General features: G+C 35.5%; 2 protein-coding genes and 1 long non-coding RNA gene across 8 annotated transcripts in view; 1 reads left to right on the forward strand and 2 right to left on the reverse strand.

Moving 5' to 3' along the window:
• LOC127498962 (uncharacterized) overlaps positions 1-17,334 on the reverse strand; it is a 425,088-nt gene that overhangs the window by 282,315 nt on the left and 125,439 nt on the right. The window lies entirely within an intron of this gene.
• mrpl57 (mitochondrial ribosomal protein L57) lies at positions 906-2,188 on the reverse strand. Its single transcript, XM_051868985.1, has 2 exons — positions 2,046-2,188; positions 906-1,390 (listed from the first exon to the last, which is right to left on the reverse strand). Exon 2 carries the CDS (start codon positions 1,356-1,358, stop codon positions 1,047-1,049), a length of 312 nt encoding a protein of 103 aa, XP_051724945.1. The 5' UTR covers positions 1,359-1,390; positions 2,046-2,188; the 3' UTR covers positions 906-1,046.
• ttc7b (tetratricopeptide repeat domain 7B) overlaps positions 2,852-17,334 on the forward strand; it is a 40,497-nt gene continuing 26,014 nt past the window's right edge. For 3 of the 6 annotated variants that reach the window (XM_051868961.1, XM_051868956.1, XM_051868958.1), the window contains exons 1-6: positions 2,852-3,058; positions 4,384-4,538; positions 5,529-5,697; positions 10,258-10,391; positions 11,023-11,144; positions 17,058-17,136. In XM_051868961.1, the coding sequence (XP_051724921.1) occupies positions 2,938-3,058; positions 4,384-4,538; positions 5,529-5,697; positions 10,258-10,391; positions 11,023-11,144; positions 17,058-17,136 (780 nt within the window). In that variant the 5' untranslated portion in view covers positions 2,852-2,937. Of the gene's footprint in view, positions 3,059-4,383; positions 4,539-5,528; positions 5,698-10,257; positions 10,392-10,743; positions 10,879-11,022; positions 11,145-12,345; positions 14,238-17,057; positions 17,137-17,334 lie in introns of those variants that run through there. The other 3 variants (XM_051868957.1, XM_051868959.1, XM_051868960.1) reach the window with 3 other exon arrangements.

Raw genomic sequence — 17,334 nt, forward strand, 5'->3', positions numbered from 1 at the left:
AGGCCTTTGCAGGTGTTTTGAGTTAAATAGCTGATTAGAGTGTGGCACCAGGTGTCTTCAATATTGAACCTTTTCACAATATTCTAATTTTACTGAGATACTGAATTTGGGATTTTCCTTAGTTGTCAGTTATAATCATCAAAATTAAAAGAAATAAACATTTGAAAGTCTGTGTGTAATGAATGAATATAATATACAAGTTTCACTTTTTGAATGGAATTAGTGAAATAAATCAACTGTTTGATGATATTCTAATTATATGACCAGCACCTGTATTATATATCTATTATATATATATATATATATATAGCATGTTTGTATAATTGTCTATATTTACTACCATGTATATGATAAAATCACTATCGCTTTTATAAAATGATTACTACATATGACTGGCAAGTAGAAAAAAATTGACCCACAGCAATAATAATAAATTATTGATAACAAATAATAATTATAATAATTCTTCCACCAAGCGACGCAGTTCTTCAGAAATGTTTAGTAAATAGTATTTTACAATGGCTTCCAATGCAGCTCAGCCAATCATAATCAAGGACCAGAACTATCCATTTCATAGTCATTTTAAGATATTACTCAGTTACAGTATCTCGACACCTGCCCAAGCTCTTCATGAGCCGGACAGCATGTCTGATTTGTGAATGAATCATTTAAGATCTGATTCAAAAGAATAATCTAATTTCTTGATGGAGAAAGAGTGACCACTTTTTTCACCTTATTCACACCAATTTTTCTTTGCTGCTGTTACCTAACCTTCCAAAAAACAAATTTGTTTGGAAGTCACTTAGATTGAATTTACCATGATGTTAAATATAATTTAATCACATTACAGTTAAGCTACACCGAAACTACTTATTGAATCAGAAAAAGGAGAGGGGCCAGAGATGTGATGATTAGAAATCATTTATAGACATAACACATACAGATGTACAATGCAGAATGTATCAAATCAAACACAGTGAGTTTTTATCATTTCATTTACATCTTTCTCTCCAAACTCTGAGATCCACCAGTCTTTGACGTTCTGGTTAGCTGGGCCAGGTCTTGGTGATTTTCAGGTGGTTGAGATGGTCTGCAATGTATTTGTGTTCAGGAAACGTGGCTTGTCGTGCAGCTTTGATTTGCTGCCACATCCACTCCCGCCTCTGCGCTGCGTGGCCTCGCTCCTGTTCCAGCGTCATGAACGGCCGGCTGATCCAGTATTCATTCTCTGCTTCCTGTTCCAGACGTTTAATCATATTCCGCTTCATCTGCCAGGTGACTGCTCGTGGTCGACGGTACTTCCCGATCCACTGCTTTCCTGGGATCCCCTTTCGCAAAAGTGCAAGAGTCAAGAACATCCTGCAGCCAGTGACGGGTTACAAGTGTGAATCTGTGAAAAATATCACCAAGCAGTTCAGATCAAATGTCAGATCAGAAAATTACAAATTTACACATAAATATTCTGATAGGAGTAAAAATAATTATTGATTATAACAGATCAAGCAGTTTTTAAACTGTATTAAAATGACATATTCATGTAAACAATACAAGACTGTACTGTATATATGTACATTCTCTGGGAATATTCAGACTTGAATTTTGAATTAATAAACAGTAGATATGATCAAAATTAATCACTTTAAACTCAAACAATACATTGTTTTAATAAACTAAAAAGTGCTGAAAGTATCTGATGTTAATTTACTCCTGAACTCCTAAGTCTAAACAGACCAATTTGACCTTGACTTAAAATGCCACTGAAATCAAATCAACAGCATTTCAAATGGGAAAAAAAGAGCAACTTCAAATAATTATACATCACCCACAGTCAACTGTCCATCTTAGATATGTAAACACTCGCAATAACATATTTTAATGTTTCTTGCATCACATCATTGACTTGCATGCAGGTTGTAAGCGATTAAGAAACACTACCGTTCGTACAACAACGACGAAAACGAAATGTGTTTATAAATCTAAATATTTAGGGATTACAACCAGTCCACTCCTTACAACAACAATAATTGAGACATTTATTTACTTACACGATCTTCTCTCCAAATCCGAGACCAACATGCCGCAGACACACAACTGATGCAGACTATCAGTGTTGCGTTTGTGGCACCGCCACCTACAGCACTGGAGGCTGCAGTGCAACGCGCTCTGTTGGCAGATGAACCACAAAAACCTGGAAGGGCAACTTCACTTAGTCAGGATTAAAAGAGGGCTAGAGCTGCTCAATTCAGTGTGGGTAGTCCTAATACCCGACAGACACGGCTAATTACATGACTTGTGGCATAAATAATAGTAATTATGAGAAATGAAATTTTGAGTTGCGTTTAAATAATTTTATTATATGACTGCGGAGTGTAGAGGAGCACTGAACTCAATCTGATTTATTTCCCCATTCAGTCCTGATCAGATCAATCTATCATGTATGCTGCTTGCTACTTGGAAGTTGGACCTATTCTGGGTCTGTTAACCCAGAATAATGATAATGCCAGTTTGTTATTTGAAAAGGTTTAATAAAGGTTGTTTAAAATTGTAATGACTGTATCTGACTTTACATTATCAAACTTATTACAACACAAACCATGGAAATGAATTATTGATTTAAGTTGAGTAGAGTCTAGACCACTTAACATAGAGCACATGATTCTTGGACATCATTATTCAGAAATATAGAACGCTGTATGATTGACCACCAGTCGAAATTTAATAATACAAAAATTAAATATAAAGAAAATAAAGTCATACCCTAAACGTTTTTCACATGAGAACAAAACAAAAAATAGTCACATGTTAGGAGTCTGTCCAATTAGAGTTCAGTGCCATGGCCCGGAAGAGTAATCCGGTTCATGTTTTTTATGGTCCTGTCCAGGTCTTTGATGTTTCTGTGCTCCGGCTTCGGTCGTGTTTTGGTCAGGAGGTAGAAAGATGACAGCCAGAAAGTCCGGGTCGCGGTTAGAGTCTGAAATAGAGCGCTGTCGATCAGAAACACAATGGGACAAGATACCAGAACTCGTGCGACAGCTGTCTGCGAAACTCATCTCAAACGGTGTGTGTGTGTTTTGTATATATTCTCACGGCTAACGCGTTAGCTCGGACAGTGTGTGTCTCAGGCCTGATAGCGAAATCCGGATCTGATTTATTCTCGTTCATTTAACTATACATTTAATGGTTCATTGAATTTATATTTCATTTCAGGGCTCTAAAATGTGTTATGAATGCCCTTTTGGTAGTATTCCGCTCATATGTCCAGTACACTTCCTGGTTGCTCATACAGTTGTGTCCATTCAGCTTCAAAATTTCTATAATTCTTATTGTATCAAGTCTATGAAGTTATGAAGAGTCACTATTTGGCTTATTATCATGTGAAGGTGTAATATCAAATTATAGGAGTCTCTGTTGCATTAACTGAAAACACATATTCAGATATTTGTTAAACAGATACAGTTAAATTTTTCATATACAAACATAAATAAAATTCATTAACTCACACACAGACAAAGAAAAGTACAAAGTAATAAATAATAAAGAGTAGAATAGGACGGTTAAGAAATATCACCAGAGATCAGTTAAAAGTAGAGAAAATTTCAAAAGTTTTGAATGCTTTTTGTGTTGACAGATTTTTATATTAATCTTTGTTTTGTTTCTTTCGAAAAAAACTTTAAGAAAAAAATTTGTAATACTTGTAAGTAATAAATCATAGTCATTTAAGTTCCATCTTTATTGTAAATATAGTACGCAAAAAAAAAACAAAAAAAAAATCATTATTATTTTTATTTTCATTATGCTTAAGTATTGTCAAGACCAAAATAAGTAAGGGATTGTTTAAGGGAAGTTTTCACAAAAAGGACATTTTACCTCAAAATAATATAAGATGTATTTTGACTATTTATAAGCATTATTCATTTATCTCATACAAACTAATGAAAGTCTCAAGATGTGCATGTAAGGCAGCAGATTAAACCACACGTTACTGTTCTGAGAGCTGCACGTGTGTTAAGACCTGTAAGAATGTGTTCAGGTGCAAGACTGGATTATATCTGAGCTTTATGTAATGCTATTTTTACAATCAGCACTTCACAGTCAGTGTTTGTGTTTTGACCTAACAGTGCAGATATAGTGTAGGTGACATCTCCACAGTTACTATTTCAGTCAAAAGAGAAAGATGAATGGGATAGTTCACAGAAAAAAAGAAATTTCTGCCAGACGTGAGCTCGCTGACTGAAATTATGATGAAATATAAAGTTTAGACAATGTCATGTGACAAATTTCTTCAGTATAGTCCTGGTTTATGAGTTGTTACGTCATTGGCATTCTGTGTGTGCTTATTTGAGTGAATTCAGGTGCAGAACTGAATGTCTGCTTCTCTTGTAGATGATCTCGGGGAACTTCTGCTGGGGGAGGCCAAACTCCAGCAGTACCTCAAAGAAAACCCCATCAAGCAGGGAGCCAGTCCCCGCGGGCCCCGGCCCCGCCTACAGGAGGTACGGAAACACTTGACGGCTGCGCTTGATCGGGGTAACTTAAAGGTAAGCCTACACAGTCAGGACCACAAATTATTTACCCAAAAACATTTCTGTTACTTGAAATAAAATTTATTTCAGGTAGTAAGCTAAAGAATTAAATTTTTTATTTAATTGAACTTGATGTACTAAAATAACTAAACTAATATAAAAATGAATAAACTGTATGTAAGCAATAAGGTAAGAGAGGCTGTGCTGTATCGTGAATAAGTCACGGCTGAAGGGCGTTGTTAGGCACGACATGAAGCAGAGTGCCTGCAACCCCTTCAGCCGTAACTTATTCTCGATACAGCACTAGCCTTGAGTACCTTATTGCTTTTATAAAACGGTTACCACACAATACAAATATTAAAGCCAAAAATATGTATCAATGCAACTTTCATGAAGTAAACTTTCACTAAAAGCCTTCCGCCGGAAAAAATAGTCCCTGACCGTGAACAGCAACAGAAGTTATATTATTACGGCATTAGATGGCGGCAAAGACTGTCTTTATGAGTGTTTCAGTCAGTAGCGAAGACTTACATTGAAAAGACTGAATTGTTGTGAAAACGGAACAAGACGCAACTGACAAATGCTTTGACTAGCACTGTCAGTCACCGGAAAACCCCTTAACTGTTAAAAGGACAAGACAAGTGCCTTTGTTTAAGATTATAGATTAATTAAGTGCTAATTAATTCTCAGATTTACTTGAAACTATGCATGTCCATTAGAGCCATTCCAGTGTCATGAGTGTTTATCTGTGGTTATGAGTGTTAAGCAATGTATTTAATATATTCTTGTTCTGTGTCTAAAAATGTGAGGTGATTGTGGAGATATATTTGATTTCACTGTAAAACAAAAATTGCTGCTATAAATTAAGTCCAATCAAATTAAACTGAGTAAAAAGAAATTGAAAATTGATGAAAACTTATAAAGTAATGTAAAAACATATGTTGTCATGACTTAAAGTGTGTGTATGATATTGTGGCGGTCTGTTTATTTTTCTTTCTTTCCCAGCCTGAATACATGCAGGAGGCCAGTCTGATCATGGCTAAGCTATGCTATGTGGAGGGTGATTACAGGGAAGCGCTGAATCAGTATGCCCGTGTGAATCTGGATGAGATGCAGCTGGTGGGAGCTCCAGTGTACAGACTCTCCATGATCGCAGAGGCCTACGCCACCAAAGGTAAATAATCAGTGTAGTAACTCAGAAATCACAGTATTATCTGTTTACAGCTATGGGTCTGTTACAAAGAAGAAATGCTATCAATATAGAAGCACATACACTGCTTATGTATGCGCTCTGAAACAGACTTGTGACTTGCTTTGGTAAGGAAGTTTCTAACTACAACCGAAACTTCTGCAATCAAGTACATATTTCTGCCCTCACTGAAAGCAAACTGCTGCACAAAACAACAAAATCACAGGCAATCACAGCAGTAAGCTACTTGATATACAGCTATATGGAGTGGTTTTTTTTTTGGTTGTTTTTTGTTTTTTGAGTGGATCAGTGAGATTTCAATATACATACAGTGTAAATTCTATAGATTACACTACTGTTCAAAAGATTTTTTTTTCTAAAGAAATGAATACTCTTATTCAGCAAGGATGTATTAATTGATAAAATGTAACCGTAAACACATTTATACTGTTACAAAAAAAATTATGAAAGAATTCTGAAAAACAAAGTATCCACTGTTTCCTCAAAAATGTTAAGTAACTCAACTGTTTTTACATTGATAGTAATAATAATAAATTTTTCTTGAACAGCAAATCAGCATATTAGAATGATTTCTGAGGGATCATGTGACACTGAAGACTGGAGTAATGGCTGCTTTACATTTTGATTGTGTATATGTGTTAAAAAATATATTTTTTCATTGTTTAGAGTACATACACTAGCATTCAAAAGTTTGGGGTTGAAAAGATTTTTAAAATTATTTTTGAAATAAGACTGCATTTATTTGATCAAAAATACAGTATGACTGTTGAAATTGTAATAATATATATTTCACAATATTACTGTTATTTTTAATCAAAAAAGTTCAGCTTTGGTAAAACACACAACGTGTTTTTATGTAATGTGTGTATGTAAACACGCTAGACGGATGTGTATGACCATTGCGCTTGTGTCTTTTGCAGCTTCTCGCACATGACATGCCGTCCTAAAAGCACGGCCCGCGTCTCGCATTTTTCAAAGCAAAACTGCGTTTTGTGTGAACAAGCCCTGAGAGACTTCTTTCACAATCATTTAAAAACATCTTACCAATCCCAAACTTTTAAATGGAAGTGTATATAATCATATTTCATTATAATATAATCACAGTTATGTAATTATAAAATATGTAATTTAATTTATACATTTTTGTACATTTATTTCATTTTAATGCTTTTGTATTTTTACTGAATTTTTCACGCTCAGCTGGTCAGATGTAGAGATGGTATCCTGCGGTTCACATTTTGACCTTTGGGTGGCAGCATTGATTTAATATGTGATGCTCTGCAGAGAAAAGTGTTTGCAACTAAATCCTTTGCTCTGAACACACACACATTTAATTCTGAGCACAGTGAATGTGTTTGCTAAGACCGCAGTATGAGGTCTTTGATCAGAGTTCTGACAGATCGGCGGTACTGTGGGGCTCTGGGGGAAAACTGCAGGGTGGCACAGAGCCTGTCTCGTCCAATCATCTCATAGCATCTCTGTGACTGACAACTGCCTTTACAGGGGGGCAGCTTCCTCCCTTGACCCTAATCATCCATCACGTCCCAGCTACCACACACGAACACACGTGTGTGTCATCTTGCTGGCACTTTCTGCCTCGTCTCATGTGTATATTAAACCCTCGTCCTGAATTATAAAAATCTCCCTCTTGCCGCCATGAGCTGCTTGTCACAGCCTGTCCTGAGGCGTCAGATTTACTGCGGCCGTTATGCAGGTCATTAAAGAGCCCAATCACGATAATGGGGCTTGTCTTGGATCTGGCTAGTTTAACGGGCCTTTAAACCTGTGAGAACAGGGAAATGTGAGTGTTTAAAGGAACACAGCAGTCGAGAGGAATAGATTTCTGATTCATTTTTTATCTGTATCAGAATAGAAGTCAATGTGCCTTTTCCAGACCTTGTCTGGTCTCCAGTGTAGCAGGTCTATATAAGGTAAAGGGATTTACAGCATGTACAACACACTCTCTCCCTCTCTCTCTTATTCTTTTTTTTTTTTTTTTTTTCACCCCTTTTTCTCTTTGGGCATCAGTGTGGAACAACAAGGCCATAGAAAATCCCTTTGCCCTTATTTGTAATAAAATATGACTCTTCCTTAAAGCTACGGTGTGTAATTTTGTGCCCATATGATAGTGCTTCTTTAACTATTTTAGCTCCAAGGCCCCCATTGTCGATAACAATATTCGAAAATCCCCAGTTTTGTTCTCAAAACATATTGCTTTTTGAGAGCATTTTATTAAAAAATGTAAATTTTAAATGTGTTTATCTGCTAAAAAATATTTTATTATTATTATTATTATTATTATTATTAATGTTTAGGATTACATACACTACTGTTCAAATGTTTAGGGTCAAGAAGTTGCTCATCAAGACTGCATTTGTTTGATAAAAATACAGTAAAGACAGTAATTATTAGTAAATAGTAATTATTACAATTTAAAATAATTGCTTTTTATTCGAATATATTTTAAAATGTAATTTATTCCTGTGATGGCAAAGCTGAATTTTCAGCATCATTACTTCAGTGGCACATGATCCTTCAGAAATCATTCTTTCTTATTATTATAAATGTTGAAAACAGTTGTGCAGCTTAATATTTTTGTGGAAACCATGATACTTTCTCAGGATTCTTTGATAAATTACAATATTACATTAATAACAATGTGAAAGTCTTTACTGTCACTTTTGATCAGTATTCATTTCCTCAAAACAAATCTTACTGTCCCCAAACTTTTCAACAGTTGTGCAGATGCATTAAACCTTAAATAAAAATTTTATGCCAATCAGTCCACTCTTGTTCTCTTCCTGTCTTACTAAGACTTCACAGTCAGTGCACTTTTAATCAGGGTCTCATCATTACTTTCTTGCTCGTGATGGATTATTCGGCTCCATTTTCATTTTGGAATCATTTTGTGACTCAGTACCAGACCGTTTTCTTTATCCTGTGATATCCGTTTATAAGTCGTTATCTATTATTGAAGCAGTTTGAAAAGTGGTTAGGAGGGCTACAGTTTCTGTTTCCTGTCACATAGCCATACTGTCATGAAAACTTTATCTGCATGGAGAACCCAATACTAACAGTAGCCAAACAAACAACTCTCATTATGTTTACCGGCCACCTGAGCGCCGGGTCTGGCCTGTTTTTCTCATGCTATGTGAGATTTAAGATGTGACTTAGGAAGTTGAAGCCAGTAGACAGAGATTGGCCACAGATTGTGTGACATCTCTAAGGAACCGTGCTTGTATCTTTACCGCGTTACTTGGCTCTCAGCTGACCCAGACGAAGCAAGAAGATACGGCAGTGGAACAGACATCAGCTTGTGCTAAAACATTTAAAGCTTTTCTGGTTTGTCTGAGGTCTTTGATTTTCTCACACATGTATATTTTAGTGTCTTACTTCCTCTGACCAGCAGCAACAAACAAACTCCACCTTCAAACGTTCAGTTTGACCTTTTCTGAATGAATATCATATCCTTAAAGTAACAATAATCAAAATTGACAGAAACGCTGTGTGAATTTAAGCTTTGCTGTTGATGTTTTATGCTACATCACTAAATTTCACAAAAGTGAATACTGTGGCTCATTAGAAATTGAATGGAACTAGGATTTTTAAAGGAATAGGGTTGGATTGATGCCTGAACTTTGGCTTTGTTACTTTACCAGCCCGTGGTAACTACATATCAAATACTAAAACGATGCCTCAAGCAACAAATAAACAACTATGAAATGTAAGGGCTGTCAATCCATATTCTGTTGATTTGGACAATGTGCATATAAGATTATAATAAATAAAATGATTCATTATTTTATTGTTACATTTAACTAATATTATAAACTTGAATTAATAAGTTTTAAATGTTTTGCAATTGGAAAATAATTGAATAAAAATAAGTCACTAACTACAATCAAGTATCTTTCTGACCTTACTGAATGCAAAATTGTTGTTCAATATACAGCTGTGTGGAGTGAGATTTTTAACCAGACCATAAATTGTGAAAATATAAATTCTATATATTATATATAACAATATATAATATATTAAAAAAAATAGTTAAAACATTTATTTTCAAAAAACATTTTTTTTTTTCATTCTAACCTGATCAGAACAATGCAGTGATGCATAATTTGATTTATATATTTACATTTTTATTTTTCACTTTATTAATTGATAGTGCATTCCTTCATTTTACTTTTAAGTGGCCCTCCTAGTTCTCCATAGTTGTGTTGAATTTGGTAAATGTGTTAAAAATCATATTTAATAATTTTTTTAATTCCTGATTGTATTTAAATCCTGATGGTATGGTACAATGATATATTTATAGTATTGCTATGCCATACAGTCCTAAAAGGGAACAAAAGTTAGCATAAATTATTGCCATTTTTCACCCATCAGATTATCTTTATTGAAATGAGCTGTCATAAGTCATAAACATCCTTCTGAATCTGGCAGAGTGCTAGGACAGCTCTGTGTACTTTTCTTGCTGTTGGCATGTGTAAGGCATCTCATCCATCTGCTGTTTGTTCGTAGGTCTTTGTCTGGAGAAAGTGCCCATGGCGTCCCCATCACTGTCCAATCGTAATGCAGACAGAGACCAGGAGATCATCACTTGCTATGAGAAGTCTGGAGACATTGCCCTGCTCTATCTTCAAGAGGTAGAAAAGGTATCTCCAAATGTTTTCTCTACTGTTTTAACATGTTTTTTAGTCAAATGTACATTGATTTTGTAGCTGAGGACAGTTTGTACAGTACTGCTGCAGAGGGTCAGCCATCCATGAGACTAATCTCTTCCTGCCCTACTTGTGAACTTTAAATCACAATCAAAGCCTTTTACAGGTCAAAGTTCATTCTCTTGCAGGGTAAGATTGTTTTCACACCACTAATTCTCTGTTGCAGTAGTAGTGCACAGATTCATTCCTCTGCACGGTGTTCAGTATTTACTGCTTGTGATTTAGTGTTGGTGGGGAAGGGAGGGAGAGTGGAGAGATGGAGAGAGAGTGAATGATGGCAGTAGAGGAGAACGGCAGAGCTTGTGTTCTGCTGCAGTGTTGACGCTGCATTTTTTGGGTGCAGCCGAAGTTTTACGGTTGACCTTCATGCGTGGCACACTCGTACCCTCCTAACCGCTGTCCTCTCTAAAGTGTTCTCTGGGTGAATATAGCAAATATGCTTCTTTTGAAGATATGGTCTGAATTTGCTGAATAACTAACAGGAAGTGACCGGAAAAAAGAGTTTGAGCTTGTTTCAGTAATGATTGACAGTAGTATTTGATGACGTGTCGTGTACTGTCTTCAGGCTCTTAGTGCAGGAATTCAGAACCGCAGTCCAAAGCCTGGCCCGGTCACACAGGAACAGGAACTTGGCTACTTCCTAGAGACTGGACTTCAGAGGGCTCATGTTATTCATTTCAAAAATGGGTGAGTATATGTGTGTGTTTATATTCTCATTAACTAGGGCTGAGCGATATAACTGAAAATATGTAACTAAAATAGATATTTCCATTTTTTTCATCCTCTTGACAATATTTGATATGTTTTGAAAAGGATCTCAAGAATCATTATTTCGAACAAACAACAAATTAGATTCAAATTGTTTAATGCAAGAAGTAATACTGTAAAAATGAAGGCACCCACTCTAGTGGATGATATATTATAAATGAAAATTTATAATATATATTTTTATGATAAAGTTATATGCATTAATAAAACAATAAACAACAATATTTACTTGAGTATACACTAATGTTAAAAAGTTTAGGGTGAGACTAAAAAAAAATTCTAATTTTATTCAGCAAAGAAGCAATAAATTGATTAAAAAGTGGCAGTAATGTTATGTTACAAAAGATAGGTATTTCAAATAAATGCTTGATTTTTCTTTTAATCAAAGAATCCAAAAAAAAAAAAAAAAAATCACTGTTTCCACAAAAATATTAAGCAGCACAACCGTTTTTAACTTTGCTAATAATAAAAATGCTTCTTAAGCAGCAAATCAGCATATTAGAATGATTTCTGAAGGATCATGTGACACTGAAGACTGGAGTAATGGCTGCTGAAAATTCAGCTTTGAATTCAGCATTTTTTAAATATTTTATTACAATTTAAAAAACATTTCCATTTTAATATATCACAATATTACTGTTTTTTTAATACAGCAATTCAGCCTTGGTGAGCATAAAAGACTTCTTTCAAAAATATTTTAAAAATCCACCCCAAAACTTTTGAACGATAGTGTTTTTTTGTTTTGTTTTTGTTTTGTTTTTTAGAAAATCAGTTTTGAATTAAATCATTGAAACTTACAGTTTGAACTGATTAACACAAATTAATCAAACTATAAACTCTAACACTGTTTTGCAAAATTAGTTCAATGACACACTCTTGATGAAAGGTAATAGTCAAATAAAATGTAAAAGCATGGTGATAATCAGTGTAGATTTAAATCATATGTTATATATATAACATATCTCAAATATCGCTCAGCCCTGTCAGTAACACAGCACATTATGATTCACGACTCATAAAGGCTTCCTTTAGAGACACCTGAGACAATGGTGTCCATTCATTTATCAATCCTTCAGTTTGTACATCCCTTGTTTTCTCTCTCCACCCCTCTTTCCCTTAGACATGTGCTACAGTGAGTGGTCTAGGAACCTGCTGAGCTTTTTGTTTGCCAACTAACTCCCTGTCTGTCTTTGTGCCTTTTTTTGTTTGTTTGTTTCAAATGCCTCATTAACCTCATCAGCCTGTGTATGTCTGTGCGTCTCATGTTATTTATGTGTGTTTTGATGCCACACTCTCCCCCTGCACCACGGCCTCTGCACCATGGAGATGTGTGTTTGACGACTACTCGTACGTATACCTACACGTTCTTCATGTAGAGTAGTGCCTTGCTTTTATTGTAGGAGCTTCACACAGAAGCCAAAACCTAGTGAGCTGCCTATATAAGCAGTCTTTTAAGGCAGCATAGGCACGCTCTCAACATGAAGGCTGCATCATTACGCTGCATTCAGAAATTTTTGGCTAAATTTTAAGATGGCATTGTATGTATCCTTAATGGATAAGAAAATCCCAGAATGATTGAAACAAATGAAAAAAAAAAAAAAACTGTCCAAGATGGACAATGCAAGATATGATTATAAATACTTATTTGTTCAAAGCCAAAAAGTATCAATAAATTAGTCAAAATAAAGCTATTAAGTCTAATGAAATATAATGGAAATAAAATATATTAATAAATATTACAATAGAATATACACTACTGTTCTAAAGTTTGTGTGCGTTTATGGCTTCGTCAAGATTTTTTGGAGGGGAAAAAACAGTACGAAATTTTATAATGTTACAAAGTATTGTATGTATTTGGCATACAGTCAAACCAAAAATTATTCAGACACTAGATATATTTTTTATATATATATTTTTTTTTTTTACTGGTGGGTACAGGACACTATAGTTAATTTATGTAAGAGAGGATAGCAAAATAAAGTAAACTGTGACATATTTTACCCAAAACTTTCTTCATACAGTGGACTACCAGTAAAATTGATAAAAATTTGGGACCAAAAATTATTCAGACACTTTGACCTGACCATGTTTTGCTTAAGTGTTATCTGATCTTGTCATATTTTATTACCATTTTTTTAAACTATAGTGAATGAATTGTAATAATGAATGAAATGTTCAAGGTGTCTGAATAAATTTTAGTTTGACTGTATGTAACTTACATTGCATTCAAGGTACACATTTTATCAGTTCATACATTTCCTGAGATTCTAAATTATGACATTGCAGTTGCTATCACCATGTTCTACTGATTAAGCTACAGTAATGTAGTTTTTTCAGTTTTTACTCAACATTTGTCTATTTTTTGCAAATTAATGTATAAAGCTGTTAGCTTAGCAACATGCTAACTTTAAACTTATAGAAATCAATTGTGAGTCGAGTCACACAGTGGCAACAAGGCAGGCAACTATTTTTGGAGCAAAACGAATCAAACAGAAAGAGGGAAATGAAAAGGAGAGTGTCTAGAATAGTGCTGCTTTGATGCCCAGGTGAACTAAACATGGAGGATCTCACAGGTGGATTAATCTCTGTCAGCAAAAATTTGATTTTGTTTACTCTGATAGACCTTCTGATTGCAGAGAGATTAAGAGAGTAAAAGATCTTTTGCAGAGAGTAACAGAATTAGTCAGTGATCTTCCTGTTGTAGGAGGGTAAGGGAAGGCATGGGAAAGCTGAAGGAGTAGGAGACAAGTTCATCCTATAACCTAATCTTTCGTTCTAACCAGAGGAACATCTTCTTTTTTTTTTTCTTTTAGCGATTTGCAGCACTAGTGTGAAACCTGAGGTGGCCTTACAAATGCCAATTTGAGCTTGTTTATGAGAATGTCTGTCATTATTTATTGTGCAGTGAGCGTGTGGTTGGGGAAGGATCTACCATATGGATGCAGGTGGGGCATCTGTCAGTGCTTGTAATGCATCTATGTGAAATATGACCGCTGCAGTGGTGCATTGTGGGTAATGTATCTGTTAGGCTCATAAATGATTGAAAGCAATGTCTTTAAACCTCATGCAACATTCAATTCTTACAGGACAACAAATGTTCAGTGCTCAGTCTGTGTGCTATAAAAACTCTGTAGACTGGTTTAAAGGTATTAAAATTATAGCTGATGATTATTTTCATATTATTATTTTCATATGATCTAACTGATATTAAAATTCTATACTTTTTTCTAAATAAATAAAAGACAAATCGCTAAAAACGAAAATCAGTCATTTTAAATGCTTCAAGTGAATTTAGGCATCACAATATTATAATGTAAAGTATAAAAATGGATATTCATTTTCAGATTTGTTAAAGATTACATTTAGCATAGTTATTAAATTATTAGTGTTTTAAAGATTCATTTTAAATTAGCTTAAAGGGTTAGTTCACCCAAAAATGAAAATAATGTCATTTATTATTCACCCTCATGCCGTTCCACGCCCGTAAGACTAAGAATTTTTGTTGAAATCCGATGGCTCAATGAGGCCTCCATAGCCAGCAATGACATTTCCTCTCTCAAGATCCATTAATGTACTAAAAACATATTTAAATCAGTTCATGTGCGTACAGTGGTTCAATATTAATATTATAAAGCGACGAGAATATTTTTGGTGCGCCAAAAAAAACAAAACAACAACTTATTTAGTGATGGCCGATTTCAAAACACTGCGTCAGGAAGCTTCGGAGCATAATGAATCAGTGTGTCGAATCAGCAGTTCGGAGCGCCAAAGTCACGTGATTTCAGCAGTTTGGCGGTTTGACACGCGATCCGAATCATGATGCGACACGCTGATTCATAACGCTCCGAATCTTCCTGAAGCAGTGTTTTGAAATCGGCCATCACTATGTAAGTTGTTATTTTGTTTTTTTTGGCGCACCAAATATTCTCGTCGCTTTATAATATTAATATTGAACCACTGTACTCACATGAACTGATTTAAATATGTTTTTAGTACCTTTATGGATCTTGAGAGAGGAAATGTCATAACTGGCTATGTAGGCCTCACTGAGCCATCGGATTTCAACAAAAATATCTTAATTTGTTCCGAAGATTAATGAAAGTCTTACGGGTGTGGAACGGCATAAGGGTGAGTAATAAATGACATTATTTTCATTTTTGGGTGAACTAACCCTTTAAAGTTAACATGAAATTGAAGTTGCTATAGTCTTTTCTTCCCTATTGTGGCGTGTATCCGAGTGAAACGGCTTCTTGAAGAAGAAAAAATGTAGGGCGAGTTTTGATTTTGTCTATTGGGAATTGATTGGACACACTTTGACTTCACGTTTAAGGTGGAAATTGTGATATTTGGAAACAATATATACACCTATTTTTTTAAAGTCGACATTTATGTGATTAAAGTTGAGTCGACGTCGACTAGTTGCTGACGTCGTTCACCCAAAAATGTAAATTCTGTCATTAATTACTCACCTTCATGTCGTTCCACACCCGTAAGACCTTCGTTCGTCTTCGGAACACAAATTAAGATATTTTTGATGAAATCCGAGAGGTATCTGACTTTATTGTTGAATAAAGTTGTTATTTTTGTTGTTTTGCACACAAAAAGTATTCTCGTCGCTTCATAAAATAAAGGTTGAACCACTGCAGTCACGTCGACTTTTTCAACGATGTCTTTAGTACCTTTCTGGACCTTGAAAGTGGTGGTTAAATTGCTGCCTATGGAGGAGTCCGATACCTCTCAGAGTTCATCAAAAATATCTTAATTTATGTTCCGAAGATGAACGAAGGTCTTACAGGTTTGGAATGAAATGAGGGTGAGTAAATAATGACAGAATTTTCATTTTTGGGTGAACCCTTTAACTCTACCTGGCAGCGTCTCTCTACTAATAATGACGCTGTGGGTAAGAAATATATGCTGTAACTTTTCAGTTTCTAAGCTATTTTATTGATAAATCACAGAACACTGAATGTTTCTGTGTGCACGCTACTGTCTTTATGTGTGTGCGTGTTACAATGTAGCAGCGCATTGGTTTAGAACTGCGATTAACTTACGTGTACAATAAGCTGTTTAAAACATGCATTCACCTAATCAGTATTGAGCATCCAGATGGTATAATCAAACATATCTTGTGAAACGCTCTCAGAGTATGCATTTATTTGTCATTTACTGTTGGATACGGAGCATAAATCAAAGATTTCTTATCCTTTTGCGCTCTCTATAGGCCATGATCAGTGACTAGTCAACGTAAAGCTTAAAGCTTCATGGTAGAGCATTAAAATCGACTAGGTGATTAGTCTGTTATTTCTGTTTCTCTCTATCCGGCTTGCTCTCATCACTATTTTGACACTCTGTACTGCGTCTCCCTGTGTATTCACGTGCGCCTCTGCAATGCTTCACATCTCCACAGCCTCGAGCTATATTCTCTGCGTTTTTGTGTGCTGTCAGTTTGTGGGAATATCACAGTCTGATGAGGATATTGACCCGTCATCGACAGGCTCGAACACATTTACAGGTTCTGCAGCATTCATATAGGTGTCAATCGTGACTTGCACTGTATCCAAAACTGCTGTAACCGATGTGCCCTACAGTCCCTGATAACTTCCTGTCCACTGATAATTGACTGCTTTAGTCTGACTGCTTTATGCTAGAGCTCATTAAATCATGGCAGAGGTCTGACTTGTCCTGAGGGTGTCTTTGCGTGTGTTTCCATGTGTTTGTGTATGAAGTTTGTACTGAGTCGATGTGAAATTTGTTGATGTCAGCCGTCAGGTTTCTTCGGCTCTCTAGAGGTGATTAATGGATCACTTTTCTCTTTATTTCCCGGTGCTGCAGTAACCTGACCCGTGGTGTCGGCCGCTTCCGAGAGATTCTCCGAGCCGTTGAGACCAGAACCACTCAGAACCTACGTATGGTGAGTCGTGTGTGTTTATGGCTTCGTCTTGATGTCTCTATCTAGAACAGTGGTTGTCAACCTTTTTTGACCCCAAGTCCTCTCATTATCCAAGACAATGTTCATAGAGTCCCTGTGCAGATTTCTGGTACTTCTGCTATAATGACAAAGCTGCTTCTTTTTCAAGCTTTTTAATTTACAGAAATCAGGAGTGTCAAT

The sequence above is a fragment of the Ctenopharyngodon idella genome, chromosome 17 (assembly GCF_019924925.1).
Source record: "Ctenopharyngodon idella isolate HZGC_01 chromosome 17, HZGC01, whole genome shotgun sequence".
Lineage (NCBI taxonomy): Eukaryota > Metazoa > Chordata > Actinopteri > Cypriniformes > Xenocyprididae > Ctenopharyngodon > Ctenopharyngodon idella.

What these genes read in the sequence shown, in the direction of transcription:
- mrpl57 (XM_051868985.1), bottom strand. Translation starts at nt 1,358, where the DNA reads ATGTTCTTGACTCTTGCACTTTTGCGAAAGGGGATCCCAGGAAAGCAG.